Below are 19,556 nucleotides of genomic sequence, written 5' to 3'. Positions count from 1 at the left end.
AAACCAATACCGTGCAAGAGACTCCTATTGACATCTTGGTCAATGCACCTGCCGACACACACCAATTAATGTTTTCAGATGTGGTCGGGGCGCATACATAGCAACTGATGTCACAACACTAGCGTGCAGATAATAATGCAATGCACAGAACAGCAGGATTCTTTGATAGATTTCATTATCTCCACACGTTGTGACGGGGGGTGACGACGGAGCGACTTGAGATATCATTTCCGGAAGAAAATCTCCAAGTTGATCATAATGAGCTCAAAGGCCAAGAGCAACACAGTGAAAATCTATGAAATTAATCTCGGAGACAGTGGAGGTAATGAGTTTTGAAAGGTGAGGTAACTCGGTGAGCGGAGCACGACGCATAATAATAATAATAAACATGACAACAGTGTGCAGCGTCCTCGAGACGAAGTAAATAAAAACATCTGGACAAGCAAAGGGACGTGAAAAATTGGATGAATTAAAAAGGATGAAAAGCCCGTCATCCTTTTGTGCAGCACCTCGAGGGCAGAAAAGTGACACCCATGGTTTCAGAGACTTACCTCCTGCACGATCACGCGCATTTATACAAATCAAACATCACAAATGGGTAAAATCTCGTGTATGTTTTATACTACCGAACATATAGAGGGGAAAATAATATTGGGGATTGAGCTCTGAATTTATGCGATAGTTTTAGCTTTTATTAAGATCTTTGAATCACAAAGCATTAAAGACCTCTGGAAGCTTGTGGGGGAAAATGTATCTGTTATGCAAATGTTGAAAGACAGAAACAGTGTATATATATATATATATATATATATATATATATGAAGATAATAATATGAAACAGCTACGGGCTCATATTTTTCACAGTCAGATTTTCCACCCTTGAGATATTAGTATTGCTAATTTAATTTGAGGTGTCAAAGAGAGTTTCATGTGAGTTCATGTAACCGCTTCTCTGTTTGCTTAGTTAAATTACTGCAATAAAACCAATTCATTTATTAAAATGATTGTTAATTAAAATGATAATTAAGTTATTTGCTCCCAAAAAGGTTTAGCGGGTTGTTAGCATCTGGGGTCAACAGCTTCATATATATGCAGCTTCCTAAACTGTTTCCCATAACTACATTATGCTGTTGCCAGTGTTTGATAAATCTATTGTAGTTCTAGGAGCTTTTTTCATCCATTGAAGCCAAAACACTCATTTTATTTAAAAGAATTGAGTAATTTACTCTATTGACTGTGATTAAATATCACCCATTCTAAACAGATTGAGATAGATGTCTATGCTTTATAGAATGCAAACCATTGAGTCACATTATATAAGAATCAAAGGATACATTAACTATACTCTATTAATTCACCCACTTCAAAGAATTCTTACATAGGCATTTTGGACAAAAGTCTTTCTGAGTCTTATTAGTGAGTCTGTTTTACCGTCGAAGATGATATAAATTCAAAAACATAAACTGAAGGTTTGGGTTATTTAACCACCAGACTGGACCACTAGAATATTCTTTATACAAAACCCATTTATCTTATTTACTGTTTTATAATTTCTATACTTACAGGGATAGTCAATTTAAATCCTCTCATGAATTACCCTCTAGTTGTCGAAAACCTCTATACATTTCTTTGTTTGGTTGAACACAACGAAAGATATTTGTAAAAATGTTAGCAGCTGAGATTTCTGGGGCACCACTGACTACCATAGAAGAACAATGTATTCTACACAGTATGTTTCTATCTTCTATTAAACACAAAATAAGATATTTTGAAGAATTTAGGAAAACAAACAATTCTGGGGCACATTTGACTACCATTTTTGGCAACCGCCAAAATCTAAATTCTTCAAAATATCTTTCTTTGTGCGTAACAGAACAAAAAATGTATACAGGTTGAGTAATTCATGACAGAATTTTCTATTTTTGGGTGGAGTATGCCTTTACTACATTACAAATATTTTGAAGATGGCCCTACCTCTCTGAGCATGCGGCACAACTCCTTGTCAAGGCCCTGGTCATCTCAAGGTTGGACTACAACAATGCTCTTCTTGCTGGTCTTTCTGCAAAGGCTATCAAACCACTTCACGCAGCAGCACGCCTTGTCTTCCAACAGCCCAAGACGGCTTATGTGACACCCCTTTTCATCTCTCTCCACTGGCTACCAGTTGATGCTTGCCTACAGGACTATCACTGGATCTGCACCGGCATACTTTCACACCCTACTACACTCCTACAGCCCATCAAGAATCCTGCGTTCAGCAAACCAGCGGCGCCTTGAATCACTTTCCTGCTCATTCTCCTTCACAACTCCTTCCTGGTGGAACATTCTTCCTAACGCGGTCTGGTCAACCACACCTCTCTCAACCTTCAAAAAACATCTTAAAACCCACCTCTTCGGCGAATACTTGACAGACAAATGAAAAAAAAATAAAACACTAATCCTCTCTCTTTCTCTCAACAGGTATTGTTCTAGCTTTTGTACTAACTAAAAAAAGTTACTAAAAAGTAACTTTGTATTAGCACCTAATGTACGTTTGCTCTTTTATGAAATATCGCTTATTGCTCCCCGAACTCTTTGTAAGTCGCTTTGGATAAAAGCGTCCGCTTATTTAGTAAATGTTAATGAAAGTTTAATAAATTGTATAAAAATCTATAAATCATATATATGTGAAAAATTGTAGCGTTAAGTGACTTACCTGCGCATATAATGCCCTTTTACATTACAGATGCTTTATCGCGCAGCTACAAGTCACGATACAGAAAATTAGACAATAGCTACTACTGTGGTGACTTTAAATTTAAAAGAAAAATAACTGCCATGTACTGAGAGAAAAGGGGTTATATTTAAGAACCAGCCTTCATCTTAAAATCTGATATATATCTGTAATTGGGCTCACACTTTTTGTGCCACAGCCATTTGTCAACTTAATCACCCATATTGTAAAGAAATTTGTGTCCTTTTCACATTGCTTTGGTTTATTTAATTACAAAGATAAATTATTCACTTAAACCCATAGACTGTAAAAACGATGGATGACAGCCCCCCTTCACTTCCACTGTAGAAAAATGAAACCAAGATATACTCACTGAGGTCATTTGAAACCAGAGTCTGTGTAGTAGCGGGTGTGAGGCGGAGCCGCTGTATCAATGTCCCACCCATATTTCCAGATGACAACCAATTCCTAAATGAACTTTATGATTTTATCACTCCCCTTTTTACAACATAGTATAATTAATACTAATACATACGCGCGATACGATTTAAACTAAAATGAAAGAAATAATCTTTGGCAAAAATATACAGTATTTGATGTGGAATTGAAATAATTCGTTTAGCGGGATTCCCATTCATCTGAATGGAAATACGTCAACCACCAGGGGGCGATCGATATGCAGCACGCCTGCTTAAACCCCTTGAAACCCAAAAACGGCTTTTCTATACTACATACAATGCATGTGCAATTCAATTACATGGTTATTTTGTCATCGGCATCATGTTTTCCGAAAAGCTGAAAATAAGTTCATAACCATAATCTCAATTCAGCTCATGTCCCGAGAGTCAGTGCAACATCAATGATACAAAGTACTTTTGAAAGACACGATATCTATACGGAACTTTTCAGTATAGCTGCAGGGTCCAAACCGAAGTGACAAACAAGCCACAGCTATCATCTAGTGCTCACCTCTCCCCAGAGCTCCTGATAACTGATGCGTGGCTGACTCCGCTAAGTTTAATTAAATGTTTTCACGCTTGCCTTCACTGCTGTATCTCTTACAGCAATCTGGCTTGGTGAAAGTTGAGTGCCGAAGATAGGATTTTTCTCGCGAGTTGACAAAGCGATCGCGGCGCACCGTGAGACAGCCGGATCTCCAGCTTTGAGCTGTTCATCAGAAGGTTAACATAATTACATTAAATGATAATTGCACTTGTACTGTTCCGTCTACGGGAGATGAGTCTCAGATACGTGTTTGGCATTCACATACTGTATAGTTGGCACAAGCTGTTAAGATCTGAAACTATACGCATTACGCTTAATATGCAGATGCTATTTAAGTTATTGTCCAATACTGGTACAGTGAATTGTGACACCCCAAGTTGTTGTTGTTATTATTACTATATTGATCATTTTTTAAATGGCTTTAACTAAACTCTGGCATAGACGATCAAATGTTGTTCTTATCAAGCAACAGATTTTAGAGGAGTCTCACAACGTTTTGATGTCTGTACCTGTGATAACACATTTTCCGTGTGCTGTTACCTCTCTCAGAGGGTGGTAAGATGCTTTCCAAAGGATTTTAATTGAGCTAGACGCAGTATTAATAGAACAGAGATATAAAATTCACAACAAGTTAATCGGTGCTGTGTCTTCTGAGACAAGATTATAAAGCATTAAAATGAATGGTCACTTCAAAAGTAACACTAATGTTAATTTAAGCCACAGACATATCACACGATGATGACATGATTTGATGATGAAATTCTGAACTGTGGTGTGACATCATATAACCATGATCAAATTATTTCATCTTTTACGACTTCATGTATTAAGACATGAAAAATTCAGTCATTTTGGCAGGACGATTTAAAATATAAAAACAGAACATGGCGGCCAGTTACACAGAAACACATTTTTCCTTATCGTTCATATCACAATCCTGAGAGTCATTTCTACTCAACTCTAACCATTTAAAATCTTACATTACATGCTCACTACTTCACATCAACATTTTACATCTTTAGAAGTGTAATTGTGTCAGGCACTCTGGTCCATGTACAGTAGAAAAGACTCTGTAAATGGAAAGCACAGCGTGAATGTGGCTGTTAGCGTCTCTCTCTTTATTTCTCTACTTCTCTTGGCCCCTGAGGTCACTGCATTTGGGAGAGGAGGAGAGCACTCGAGGGATGCAAGCTGACATCAAAACACCCACCCACAGACAGCTCTGAGATGTTTGCATTGTTCTCCATTTTGTTTGGAAGATTACAACCCGAGTTTAACATTGAATATGCGCGTTGAAAAAAGCTTCTGGATTCGGTGCGGTTTCACGTATAGAGGTGATATTTAGTCTTTCACGGACAAGGTTGTATAAGTGCGCATTATGAACATTTTGACAATGACCAAGTATCTGCATTGCATGGTTACTGTGAGCTGTTCCTTGGCAGAAGAATTATTCTGCTTTTAACATTGTGAAGCAAAGTATTTATTTGTCATGTATTTATTTATTTATCATGTATCCACTAAGAGGCATCCAGCTTTGACATGAAGCTCTCTCTCAGCTGTATTGGGCAGTTCATCAGGACTTCCTCCAGCAAAATCCCCCCCCCCCTCATTACTCAGCTTCTCTGTGCGTTTTCTGACACAGCCCATCATCTCGGATATGCTTTCTGAGTCTTTTTATCCTGTGCCACCGCCTCAATTTTAATGTATTAAATCTTAATTTTTTATGAGACTATTGCAGCGCTACTCAAGGGCTCTGCCAAGAGAATTTAAATTACACTGAGAGCTTCCACGGTTCACTTGTATCTTGTTTTACAATCATGTGTCACATTGAGGTTACACGTCTCATGTACTCGCTCGCTCCCACTGTAACGGTTTGCACGTACAATATGGGTCCGTATATTTTTATGTCCCATAATACACGACTTTTATATACTGGATATAATATTAAACTTACACTTTTTCAAATGTTAACATACATTTATTAAAATGTTATTACAAATTTTCTCATAATAAGCCAAATACGAGAATAAAGTCATAGGGTTTTGAGAACAATAGACTTTATGATTATACGTGAGCTTTATAAATCTACTGGGTCTGTCCCACTATAAAACTGCCAATTTGCCATGTTGTTTCTACAGTAGCATTAAAAACTGCTCTATAGTTGCTTAAAACATTATCTTCTTCGGCAAAGAAGTGAAAATGTGACAACATCTTAGTCCTGTGTCATCCACCGTAGTGCTTCGAAAGGGGGGGTGGAGTGAGCCGTTGGTTGCAATTTGCATCCTCACTTCTAGATGCTAATAATTAACACGTTAATAACACGTTAATAACACGTTAATAACAAGTTAGTAACGTTAATAATTAACAATTAAAAAAACTAGATGCCACAACTACGTCATTCATACATGCAACTGCATGTTGTTGTTGTAATTCATTAAAATGTATGCATTCAGTATATATCAACGCGTTTATATATTAGACAGTGGCTACTTGTATAGTTTCAAGCCATCGAATCACGGAATGGCCTATTTGAGTCAATGTAAATAGATGTTTTACAGAATGTTATACCTAACAAAACGCTGTTCAGCTCCCTCACAAAAAAAATGACACCACACGCTTTTTTGAGTATCGAAAAAGTTTGGAATCAATTTTTCACAGATAACTCGCTAAATTATGTTCTGAATGAAGGGGTCGCTCTGCATTTATAACAAGCGTGTGCGTTTAGTAGAAAGCATAGAGAGGATTCTGTCGGCCGTGTGTATGATGACTTCGTGCACATCCCCAAACCCCCAATCCCGTCACAAATTCAAATTAAGGGAATTTTTGCAATTCATGCAGGTGAGCCAGATCAAAGCATAATTCTGAACATCTAGTAAACCCTTTAACAGAAAAACTTCTTTAAAATACCACACAAGCATACTTATAACAATTTTAAAAAGACTTTACCCTAACTTTATCCTAAGTGGCGACAGTGTTGATCTTTCGGATTCATTTAATTGCACTCAACTTCTCAAAATCTGGGTTATTTTGAGTGTGTCATCTGAAAGCATTCATTCTGTTGCAGAATGACATAAAGGACCCTCTATCCATTAGCCTACATATCCTCCACTGAGTGGCACACAGCAGGAGTCTGAACTGCAGACTGGCTTTACTCGCCCCCTTCCCCCCGCTGCTCCCCGGGGAGCGCTCTGCGTTTATTGCCACTAAAAAGGGCTTCGAGTTATGCAACATGCACATCAATAATGCCCACAAAGGCCATCACTTGCACATTTTACAGGTCCTCGTCTCTTAGCATTTGGAAAACTTTTTTGTTTTTGCTGTGACATCCTTCATGTTTTGTTTTGGATCGGAGAGTCCCCAGAGTCATTTTAATGCCTCTACAAACATGCTTTACTGTAATGAGCAAGGCGGGACGAGAGCTGTGAGGGAACGAGGGACAGGGGTGTACGACGAGGGCCTGCTCCTCTCTCGTCGTACACTCCTGTCGCTCTTCCTTTTATGCTTCCGGAGCTCCACCGTGAGAGATGCGAGACCAGTGCGACGCACAGCTAACACTCATCATCACTCGCGTCACCGGCCTTGTTCCGTTCCCTCACGCCTCTCGTCCCGGCTTGCTCATTACATTAACATTAAAGTGTCATGATGATACTGCATTACTTTTATTCATTTTATAGATCTTTTAGAATGCACTAAACACCGCCTATATGAAACGATTTCTCTATAACAAGATGTACTATTCTCTGATAGACATTCTTGCCTTGCAACAATGTGATTTTGTTGAGGTCAGACTCATCCCAAATAGAAACAACATGAAGGCGGAATTTAAAGTTTTGGATGAACTGTTCCTTTAAAGGACCAGTCAGTAAAATCTAGCGGCATTTCGCTGTGAGGTTGCAAATTGCAACCACCCTCCCTTTCGAAGCACTACAGAGGCTCACAAAACGTAATGGCGTATTAAATGTAAGGAGACCCAAGGTTGATAAAAATAGCTCATTCTAAGGTAATGAAAACATAACACCTCATTATGTAAGCGTTTATACACCTCTGAAGACGTAGGTATGTATATTATATTGCATTTCTGTCAATAGACACTCCAAAAAAGTATACTCTGGTCCATTAAGACATATTTGAGCTAAATCATTAAGTACATTTTTTTACAGTTGGTGATTTTTGGATATTTTATAGTAACTTTGTATTAGCACCTATCGTACTATTGCTTTTTGTATGACATATCCATATCGCTTATTGCTCCCCGAACTCTTTGTAAGTCGCTTTGGATAAAAACGTCTGCTAAATGACTAAATTTAAATGTAAAGTAAAAATCTTACATATTGTGCCTTTAAATCAGAGGATATGAAATAAATCATAAATTATGAAAGGAATTTAAAGGGAAAAAGCAAGGTTAATTGAAAAATTGCTAATATTATTTAACAACAAGAACATTGGAGTCTCTGGGACCTCAGGCAAGAAAGTCACCTCAACAGAACATGAGGGGTATTACACAACAGTTGCAGATGTGCAACCTGCGAATAGTACATATAAAAACTAGCTGCCCTAATTATCATAACATTGGCGTGTAAGTGATTTTTTCCACGGGTGCACAATGTCCTTCCCAGGTCTTTCACACATTTTGTGCAATTTCAAAATGGGCACCGTTGAAAACGTAATGAGGTAATTATCCGTACACAGCTGGCACGGAAGAGACTCACGGACACACTCCGCTGTTCTCATACACACACTGTGTTTTCCTTTCTGCTTCACAGAACAATCTTCCACACAGATGCAGGAATTTATTCCCATATATTCCTTATACTGTATGTGTCAGCCTTTTTAATGAATCTCATCTCTTCCCCCACACAGCTACAAATATAACACAGAACTGCATGTGAGTCCGTAAAAGACATATATACTGCGTGAGACAACAGACATGATTACTGCAACAACGGGGGTCAAAGGAAATGTGATTCCACCATACCAAAACATAACTAAAAGACATATTTCTTGCACTCAAATGATGAGAACGTCACGTTCCACTTTCAACAAAAGGAAATCTTACAATGCCGAGCGGGAATGGGATATGGAGGGCTGGGGTGGAGGGTTTGCCGGGCAGGTTTACTCTGACTTCTACCGTCTTCATCCCTGCAGCTTCCATATGAATAATAGATTACAAATGAAAACCAGCGTTTGCCTCGCAGGTGTCAAGGAACATGCATATACGGCCATGAAAGCACGGTAAAGCACAGTGTTTATATTTTCCAACTTGAAAATTACAGACTTTTGTTTGCTTCATCAAGCCGTTCGGTGTGAAATAATAAGATGCTTGTACGAAGGGGTAATAAAACGGTATATAGGTCACCTTGCGTATCCGATAGTTATTCAACATGGAGTGAGCTCATTAAATCCTGCATGTAATCTACATGAATCCAGCTATAGGAGTTATTTTATGTGCTTTACCGTATATCAGGGTCTGACCGGTTGAAAGAGAGAACATAAACCCTTACATCCGCACACAAAACATTCCATTTGCAAACAGTATCATGTCTCATTCTTTGCTTAGCCTTTTATCTTCTAATGTATTCATGAAGGCGATGTTAGTAGGGGGTTTGTAAATTCATTTTCCTCGTATGACACAGAGGCATGCTGGTTAATCTCAGTTGCCCGCGCTTCATGCTGAGATTAGTGCTCGGAGAAGTAGCCGACACACTTGTCCACCGGCATGCGACTTGCTACATCATACCTAACCACAATGGGGTTAATAGTAACGTGTATCTATAGTATTTTATACCACAGAAAGAAAAAAGGGCTTCATTGTGAACTGACACAATATACAATGAAGTTTGCATATAGTTAATCTGAGTCCTTTTAAGTGTGACCGTATTTATAATAGATTCATTAACTCCTTCATTGAAATGGGAACTACGTAAAAAATAGGACAAAAGAGTTCATTAAAATGTGAGATTAAATAAAAGAATATGTTCATGTTAACACACCGTCATCGCAGTTTGCAACTATTTTATGAGTAGGCTAATTCATATGAATTAATTTGACACATTTTAGCACGATCCGCTAGGCTTAGGGGAGGAGCTTCATTCGTTTTTTAAAACGTCATTTCTTTTGTTCAATTCAAATCCGAAATGTTTATTTGAGTTTATTTATTGGCAAAATAGTTACGTTTTTCCGGTGAGATCAGGATGGTTTGGGCTGCATATATGTGACTACAAAACCAGATAAAAGATTACATTTTTTTTTATTGAGATTTATACATCATCTGAAGGCTGAATATATAAGCTTCCCATAGATGTAGCTATGGTTTGTTAGGATAAGACAATATTTAGGCGGGATACAACTATTTTGGAATCTATAAAAATCTATCTATTGGCTTACCACTGTAATGACGTGGTTGAGAGTAGATAAACACGAAAGCAGAAATTCAAAGCTTTTCTATATTTTTTATATATTCATGGTAGTAAATTTACAAAATATCTTCATGGAACATGACATTTACTTAATATCCCTATGATTTTTGCCATAAGAGAAAATCTATAATTTTGACCCATACAATGTGTTGTTGGCTTTTGCTACAAATATACCTGTGCTACTTGTGACATGTACACTGTGGATCAATAAAATATAAAAATGGCATTATACAGTAGCTGTTATTTTTATATCGTGGATTTTTTGTGTCTACATTGACAAATTAGCATTCAGGTTTGGAAAGAACTCATCTCCTTTGTGCCTAAACATAAGTCACCAATTTTCCCATGAGGGTTTACAATCAAGCAGCTTCATTATGTGGTATTTACGGAGCACAAAGAGGCATCTAATAAATTGCGACACGTAGGAATTAATCAGCGCAGCACAGCGTGATATTTTTTCGATGGCGTTTGAAAATTTGCCCTCTGAGTTTTCTCACTTGGGTCCAACTGCATGCCAAGTCACTTCATTTCAAGCTACACGCCAATTCCCGACAATAGACTCTTTGTCTCCTATAACATATGGATGCTTCAAAGATAATAGCACTTTCTATAATGAGCTCTGATATAAAAAATGATTCATCCATAGGGGGCTGATTGATATTGTATATTAGCGAATATCACACCCAAGCAAACATCAATGTTTCCTCTTTACCCTGTCCTCCATTTATCTTGCTTTCTTTTTCTGTTCATTGGTGAGAACACAGCGTATTTGTTTATCCTGAAGGTGGATGTACACACAGTGGAGAGAAAATTAGCTTTGGAGCTTAAATGATTTGGAAATAGAAACACCTTTGATATTTCGATAAAGTGTCTGCACTGCCGATTTCACAGGAATCACAGACAAAAATGGACAATACAGGTTTCTTAAAGACCACGTTGGAAACAATATACAACGATACAAAATGCAACCAACAGAACATGTATAACTGAATCCAAATGTTAAATGAAGATTTAACTATAAATAATGAACTATAAAGATTTGACTTAAATAATTAATATTTAACAATGTATGTAAGATTTCAAAATTATATAAATGAAAATGAAACCAAAAGTGTTTCTTGAAAATTGTTTACATCTTGCGAAGAGGTCTATAAACATATGGAAGATTGTTCATTTTTACACAAAATTATTTCACCAGTATGAAAACAGGATTAGATGTAACAAAGAAAAAAGTAAATAGGAAAAAATATTGATCAACAAATGAATAAATTATTAGTAGAAACAAATATAGCCACAGATGGAAAATATCAAAGCATACAAGTTTCAAAATTATAAATAAAGACTCTCACCAAACATAGAGCTGCCAACAAATTCCACAATTTATACACCAAATATAATGATACAGCTAAACAACTATTTTGTCAACAAAATTTGAGAATAATTTGGTATACCACTGGATTCACCATGAACTGCTGTCACACGATGATCTTATCAACAATCTCTCAATACTATGCATGTAACCTCATGTTGTGCTTATGGTGATAAAGCCGCAGTTTCATGTCCGTATGCCAAAATATACAATGATCTCCATTGTGGTGTGCTTACGGTTCATAAAGTTCACAAAAATCACATATAAGCCCATATGACTTTAAGGCTATAAATAAGCTTTTGATAACGATACATAGTGAATGCCCCATATATGATCAGAATTATTCTTTTTGCATGCATAATAAAGGAACCAATGAAGACATTAATTAAGCAAAATTAATTTTTACTTCAACTTCATTGCAAGAACTGTAAATTAACATAAATGTCCTTTTGCATATAAAAGAACCATGATTGCACAAATGTCCCCCCTTTCTGACTATTGATTTTATTGTATGAACGCCTAGAGATATTAACCCTTTACTGAAGAAACATGTTCAGTTTGGACTTTTATCTCACTTTATCTCTAAGACCTACTTCAGCACATTCCGAAAGAAGAATTTTGAAGCATAGATCAAAATAAACACCACTAATCCAAAATAAAGACTCTTTTCTCTCCAAACCGTTATCACGTTTCCGCTTATAAATCAACTCTTGTCCTTTGGCCTTCAATTTCATGTTCATTTATAGAACACATGCAATGTAAACTTCCATTTCAACATCTCTTTCTTTCGTGCTAGATAATTGCTTGCCAGAATTGTAACATCCTCAATTTGTTCCGTACTTTCTCTGCGAGAGGACACGATGAGGAACAAAACAGAGCTGGATGGATATCGGAAATGACTTTGGTTCACTTTTTTCCTCCTCGGCCTCAAAGACAGGGCCCACAGTACCCGAGGGATATTGAGTGCGACAGCTGGACCACAGGAGCTGGTGGATGACTGGGATGACATTTAGAGACGTTTGCTGTTTATGGACACAGTGGGGGGCACTTCCTGTTTGTTGTCACACTAATGAGTTTGCTGGAAAGGATTCTGATGGTTCAGGCAGGTCACCTGCCCACAGATCTTAATCACTACCTTCAGACTCACCTTTATATAACAATAAAGCGCTAAAGATGCCATGGAAATTCAAAGAGGTCCGACCTTTTCTTTATATTTCTATTTTCCAAGTTACTTTGTTTACCTCTGTTAACATAATCGTAAGCTTCAAATCGATTTATTGCTGTTACGCGACTTCCATTCTGGCTCACTAGTCTGCATGTTTTGGGGGAAAACATTAACCTCAAGAGACAACTAATTCTACTGGTGTGGTTTGATCTGGAATGAAATGGCACGGCATAATAAACTACAATCAGGCATCAGTCAGGTTGATTTTACGTTGCTCGTATGAGCGAGTAGACGCATTAAAATAACTTTTCAGTCACGGATAAATCACTTAATATTCAATCTTTCCACCTACCAGTTATGTTGTCATGTCAATCAAACCGAGGCATGTATTCAGATGAAATCATTCCCTGCTATTGGACTCAGAAAAAAGGAAAATTAGAAAGATACCAAAGCCATCACGCTCTGTTAAAATTTCAGGTTGAATTTTAATTCTGGTAATAAAAAAAGACTGTTCGATTTCATATGGATGCTGTCTATCAGAGATTGCAGTCAGTCGGTTCTTCAAAAAAACGATATGTCAAAACTATATTATACATATCATGGGAGAAAATGCAAATGCCAATTCCATCTGAATGTTTCAATATGAGACAGACTGCTTTTTTATCGCAACCGATATTTAAGAGAGTTTTTTAAACTATAGGGAAAAAGACAGCTGAGCTGGAAGATTACTTAAACATTTATGGATTGTTAAAATGAGATGCACCACTTCACTCAGAGACTGAAATTAGGAAATGTTAGTGCTCACGCTCTAGGAACAATTGGATGTTCTCTATTAAATTTAACCTGTCTGCACTTCTGGGATTTCTGTCCATTACCGTGAACTGTGACAGTCAGCGCCCGAATTACACTGTGCTGCTTTTTAAGGAAAACGCTGGACAAATGGGAAACCTACAAGGGTAAATTGTTGAATTTCCGACGCTGGCAGTATGTAACTATGGGAGAATCTTTTTTCTCATACTCATTGAGGGTTTGCTGAAAAGGTGAGATGTGGACTTGCATTTTAAGAGGTTTACGTGAAAAGATTGTCTGGATTTCTTTGGGGAACTGCTCTATATTCAAGCTGAGCAAAACCAAAGGTCAGAGCCTTGAAAACCAATCACATATAGCTGCCGTTTCTCTTTCTTAGAGCAGTCTGTGCAAACCTGTTCAAGAATGAGACTTGTGAATGAACAATGACTTTGGGTCTTCATCTGAAATTGAAATAAGATATGAGGGTATGCAGGAGTTGATCTCTTTTACATACATTTATGAATAATAATAAGTGCTGCGTTGTTTGTCTCGGGCATTTCGTTGCTGATGGGTAACACTGTACGACTTCTAATTTATTAGACGATTGTAATGCAAGTTTACCTAACACAAACTTTAGGAACTCAGTAGAGCCCTCAGGGGCTAAAAACATAAAGAACTGGGTTTGTATAAAGGTACATGCTATAATGCACGACTTAACCTGTTTGAAGAAGAAGATCAGCCATATGTGAAGCGTCGAGCTACAGCACCATGACTTATAATAGAAATAGTCTCTTTAATTATACACCAGCATGGATGGTTGATTACTCAACATTCAACCTGTCGCGCCAACGTTAGACAACTTGCGTTTCCAGTGACCCTTTAAATCACCACGGTGAATCTTATTGCATGGACTATTCTGAAACATATAGTCAAGTACACTGTTAAAATTATAATACCATAGTAATGTGGTATGGATTTTATCAGATGTTACAGTGTTACGGAGGTATGCAAGACACAAGTTGTGTCCCAAAGAAATATACTATACACTAAGAACTTAAACTATGCACTATACATTCTACCACCAAGTGTATACATTTAAGAAGGGTAGTTTTGTCCCAAGTGAAATACAATGATAACCCATATGAAGGGTGATAACCCATATGAATTGCTCCCCGAACTCTTTGTAAGTCGCTTTGGAAAAAAGCGTCTGCTAAATGACTAAATGTAAACGTAAAGGATTAACTGAAAGACTCTTTATTTGAGTACAAACACACGATGTGGAAAACACGGTAAAAGCAAACAAGAAAGCAAACTTAAAACGCCCCGCAATGGGGACAAATAAGGTACAAGAACGATCTAAATAATAAGTCCATTAATGCTAGGTCACGGTAATCAGGAACAAGGAAATCCAAGTCGAAGACACGATGCAGGGAATTGCGTCTGTATCCAGTCATACACAGGATAGATGTAGGGAAACGTTAACAAGGGGAAGATTGAACAGAGACGGTACGGGCAAACACCAATAAGGACTAGCGGGAAGATCATGATGCAGGTGAGGGGAATGAAACACGAATGGGACGCTAATGGAGAAACAAGGGGCGTAGCTTAAGGACGAGACACTGGAGAGATAGAATGGCAAAACTATGCCATGCCCTTTCTCCACATAAAACACATGGGTCTGACATGACACAAATCTATTTCTACATTCTACTTTTAATATACTTTTTAACAGTTTTGGCCATCATGGCCTCCGTCAGCTTCAGATTGAATCGTAATCATTCCACAGAAGAACTCTGTTTGTGTGTTGTCTGATAGCCCCGCCTCACTTCAGCTACTTAAGTTTAACTCCAACCGTTAAGTACCTAAATTGTACCACTTCATATTTTTGGTTGAATAAGTGCATCATCAGGGTGCTTAAAATGCACTTTTTTATTTTTAATATGAACACAAAATGGCATAGTATAGTAGATAAATCCGCAATTTATCACTGATAATGGATGATAATACTTCACTAAAACTCCTACACTTTTGTTCTAATGGTGTGTTCATGGATTGAACTATTTGTGCGAGTAAATAACATTCAAAGTCAATGTAAAGACACCAATAGATGCAATTTAAAATGCAATCCGTAACATGTTTTACCTGAAAATAAACAAAACGTATGTATTGCGTGATCATTTAAAAAAGTGTAAAAAGTGTAAAACAGTCTCCTTACCCCCATTCACAACGGTCAGCTTGCAATAATGAATTCTTATCTGAGCTCTCGGGTACGATTTTGTGTCCTTTGACTTGAACTGACAAAAAGTACAAAACATAACATGCACTTTTAGGTTTTAAAGAAATGGCGCTATAGAGGCCATAGAAACAGACTTCAGCTTTAACAAAACTTCAAGATTAAGAATGAGTATGTGTGTGGTGAGGATGTCCTAATCTCAGATGTCTGAGAAGTGCTGTGAGATTTCTTTTTCAAGGCCTTTCTGTGCTGTCTGAAAGGTAGCAATACTGATAAAAGACGGAAAGCCATTGCGAGTGTGTGTAGAAGATGAGGTACATTCACCAGAAAAGGTAATCCAAGGCAATTTAAAGCAGGTTTCATGAGTGAAAGGCTATTGAGAGGATTGCACTGCTGATTGTGGTGGCAAAAGAAACAAGAAATGTGTCCTCTGCTATATGAGTTAACTACCATTGTTCTTAGGCTGAGGAGGCTAAGGTTCTTCCTGTTGTCAGTGTTGAACTGCTCATTGTGCTTTAGTTGCAAATTCACTAAAAACAACACTTTGTGTTGTCGTACATTCCCCCCACTCGCAATTCACTTTATTCGGGTAATAAGTGGGACGAAATACCACATACCACGAGTATCTGAATTAAGTCATTGTAAATTGGTGGAAACACAACCTCGTTTCTGTGAAAATGAGGCACATTATAGATTGTGCCCTTTTCACAAAGTGCGATCTGGCAGCCAGAATTTAGATCAAAGTATTACCAGCTGTAAAAAGCAAATGATGGGGAAGAATGTTGCATCTTCACCCTATAAGACACTAAATTGTGTAGTTTATGTCTATGTCTGAGTTTTGAAGTTATAATATGCTGAGGTCCTCCTAAAGTTGACCGAATAAACTTAAAATTAAGAGGTATACTCTTTAAAGCTTGTCAGGGGAAACTGTTTTTACCCAAAAAGGACAGAAAACATATTTTCTTAAAGCAAGAAATCTATTGATTGTCAACAGTAAAACAATACAATAAAAAATAAATAAGAAATGTAAATATTTTAGCACCCCTCCAATAGAAGGCAAGGTGTTTTGTCCTGTTCAAATGCAACAGTCTGGAAAGCATTTATCCTGCAGCGTTGTCTATATTCCTTCTGCTCGTATTTCATGAGCTGCTTACAAAAATAGCTGACCCTTCCACCATGACAAGATGGCTGAATAGGTTATCGAGAAAAGGGCATTAAAAACAGAAAAAGAAAATAAGAAAGAAACAAGTATCTTATGCAGGTTAGAGGCAGGCATAAAAAATAAATGGATTTTAGGTCAAAGCGTTGTATTTGAGGTAAATGAAATTCAGGGAGGCAGAAGGAATGCAGGCCTGATGGAGATTGGCCACAGTACATGTTAGATGTCCTCTCAGAATTAACCTGACCTGTGATGTTTTACAGGGAATTGTTGGGTTTATAGGCTCAGATTTACTCAATCAACTCAATATTGTGATGATGATACCATGACAGTTGTGTTCTGCCAATACACATGCTCCTTACCTTATTATGTTCTTGAAAGAGAAAAATGTAATGAATACACAACAAAGGATCCAATGAGCAACTTTTTGCAAAGCATAGATTGAGTCGAATCATTGTTATGAGTTTGCACATGGATATCAATTGTTGCATCACTTGTGAGAACTGACACAAGAAAGATTTATAAATGATTACCCAGAAGCTATTTCCCAGAGTTTCTCAGAAAGCTCAGGATATGTAATGGAATGTTTCTCCATCTTTGTCTCAGACCTTTCTAGTAAAACTGTTATGAAGAAATAAAAACTGTATAAAAAAAGAGACTTTATTGAAATACAATACAAGTATGGAGGTATGGCTGCTTATTAATTTAGATTATGCAGTTAAAATAATCTAATACCTTTGATAGGAAATGTTTGTTGATAATGAAATCTTCAATAATATTGCTTTTTGACTGGATCTGTGGCAAAACTGAGCTAAATTTGTGACCCTTTTGACATTTTTTTCTGAAACTCAGGTTTGGGTGGAGACATCTACTCCCAGAGATATACACTCTTAAATATAAAAAAGGTGCTTAAATGGTTCTTCACAGCGATGCCATAGAAGAAACATTTTGGTTCCACAAAGAACCATCTCTTTGTTCATTTGTTATAATCTGAAGATGTTAAAGGTTCTTTTTGGAACCAAAAGGTTCTTCAATGGCATCGAAGAACCTTTTGAAGCACCTTTTTTTATGAGCGCACCTGAGACAATCCAACTTTTGTAATATAAGCTTATTGCATTACAATTTTGTGACACTTTAGCAATACTAAAGAGATCTTGTGTGTTTTTTATTGGAAGCCCTGAATGTGGGCAGAAGAACACTACCACAACAGTAAGATGAAACAGCCCCATCGTTTGATGTATTTGTGAAAATCACACTGTTGATGAAGCAAACTTTCTGCAGTCTTTTTATAGAACATACTTAAAGTTAAGTTATGTTAGAATATAGACTGAGATACCAATAGATCTGTTGAAACATCACGGAAATGTGTTTTACTACCCGCCTCTCTAACCAGTTAAGAGACTGTCATGTCAGTGGTAGAGTGCTTCGAATTTTAAATGAACCTTGTGTTGGAGTAGTAGTGAATAACAAAAAAGAAAAACCGAGAGAATGGTTTATTTTAGATGAAGGACTTTTAAGCTAAAAGAAATTCTTGGCCGATGAGCACACTGCTTTATACGAGTTTTGTGAGCTATGAAGCGTTAGATTGTTGGTTGTTTTCTTTTCTACAAATCGTGTCTTGGACGAAGGGGTTTGAGTATCACGAAGCAGAGACATAGAATCATGTTACCTTTTGCGTCGCTTCGGCCAAGCGTCACAAAGCCAGAAGATATGAAGTTGTGAAGGTCATGGCCGCCACCGCGACTGCTGTCCTTCGAGTAATGTGCTCCTGGAAATGGACACCAGAACATTACATGTGAGCGACAGAGGAATATCACCCAGCTTCCTTTATAGCACTTTGCCTCGGAGGTAGAGATCCATCAGCATAACAAGTGAAATTCCCAGCGTATTTCAAGAGTTATGACTTTCCATAATTCCTAGGTGAAGTCACCTTGTCTGCACAACAAACACTGTTTACTGTTGAGTGAATATTAGATGCTGCTAGTGTCGGAGGTGTTATATTTATTCTTGACGTTCAAATTATCAGTGAAATACCAGCGTGTACATGTCGACGTCAGACCAGATCACCTTGAACGCCATCTGGGAGTTTAAACTCAAATAACGGCCTTAAATTTAAGTTCCTTGGCTAAAAAGGCCATTCAGGTACTAACTTACATAATTGATGCACTTATGGATTTTGTTGCCTATGTTGTTATAATTGCTTCCAATGTTTCCTCATCTGTAAGTCGCTTTGGATAAAAGCGTCTGCTAAATGACTAAATGTAAATGTAAATGTAAATTAGAATCTGGCCGGTTCACCATTTAAGAATTAAAATTCCAATCATATCAAAGTAAATATTGCACATGAAAAGGAATTAAATGCTGGAGAAGTCCATTTAGGGAAATTTATTTCTATAGGCAACCCCAGCAAAGGAACTTCCTGTCAAGGTCCTATCACCTTAAATGAGTGACGTTTCATCACATTGTCGCTGTCTTTATGAAACCTCGGATGTCCAAATTTGTTGTTTTTCAGGAAATGGAAAAAACACTGTACTTGTATATGATTAAATACTAAGTTGTCAAGCAATTTTAAGAAGTTTTGGGTTAGGTATTGGCAAAACCCAGGGACAGACTTAGACTTATAACAATGATTTATGACAAAAAAATGTAATCACGAAATATGGAGATACAAGGTTTCAGAGGGACAGCAGTGATATGTTCCAGTAAC

General features: G+C 37.3%; 1 protein-coding gene across 1 annotated transcript in view; it reads right to left on the bottom strand.

The window, feature by feature from the left end:
- The window catches only part of LOC306905282 (shisa family member 6), a 53,670-nt gene that overhangs the window by 27,867 nt on the left and 6,247 nt on the right, over positions 1 to 19,556 (bottom strand). Inside the window, exon 4 of the mRNA XM_079475778.1 lies at positions 18,519 to 18,617. Within this exon, the coding sequence (XP_079331904.1) occupies positions 18,519 to 18,617 (99 nt within the window). The remainder of the gene's footprint in view (positions 1 to 18,518; positions 18,618 to 19,556) is intronic.

Source organism: Barbatula barbatula (assembly GCF_947034865.1).
Source record: "Barbatula barbatula genome assembly, chromosome: 16".
In the NCBI taxonomy this organism is placed as follows: Eukaryota; Metazoa; Chordata; class Actinopteri; order Cypriniformes; family Nemacheilidae; genus Barbatula; species Barbatula barbatula.
This window is presented reverse-complemented; position numbering and strand designations above follow the sequence as displayed.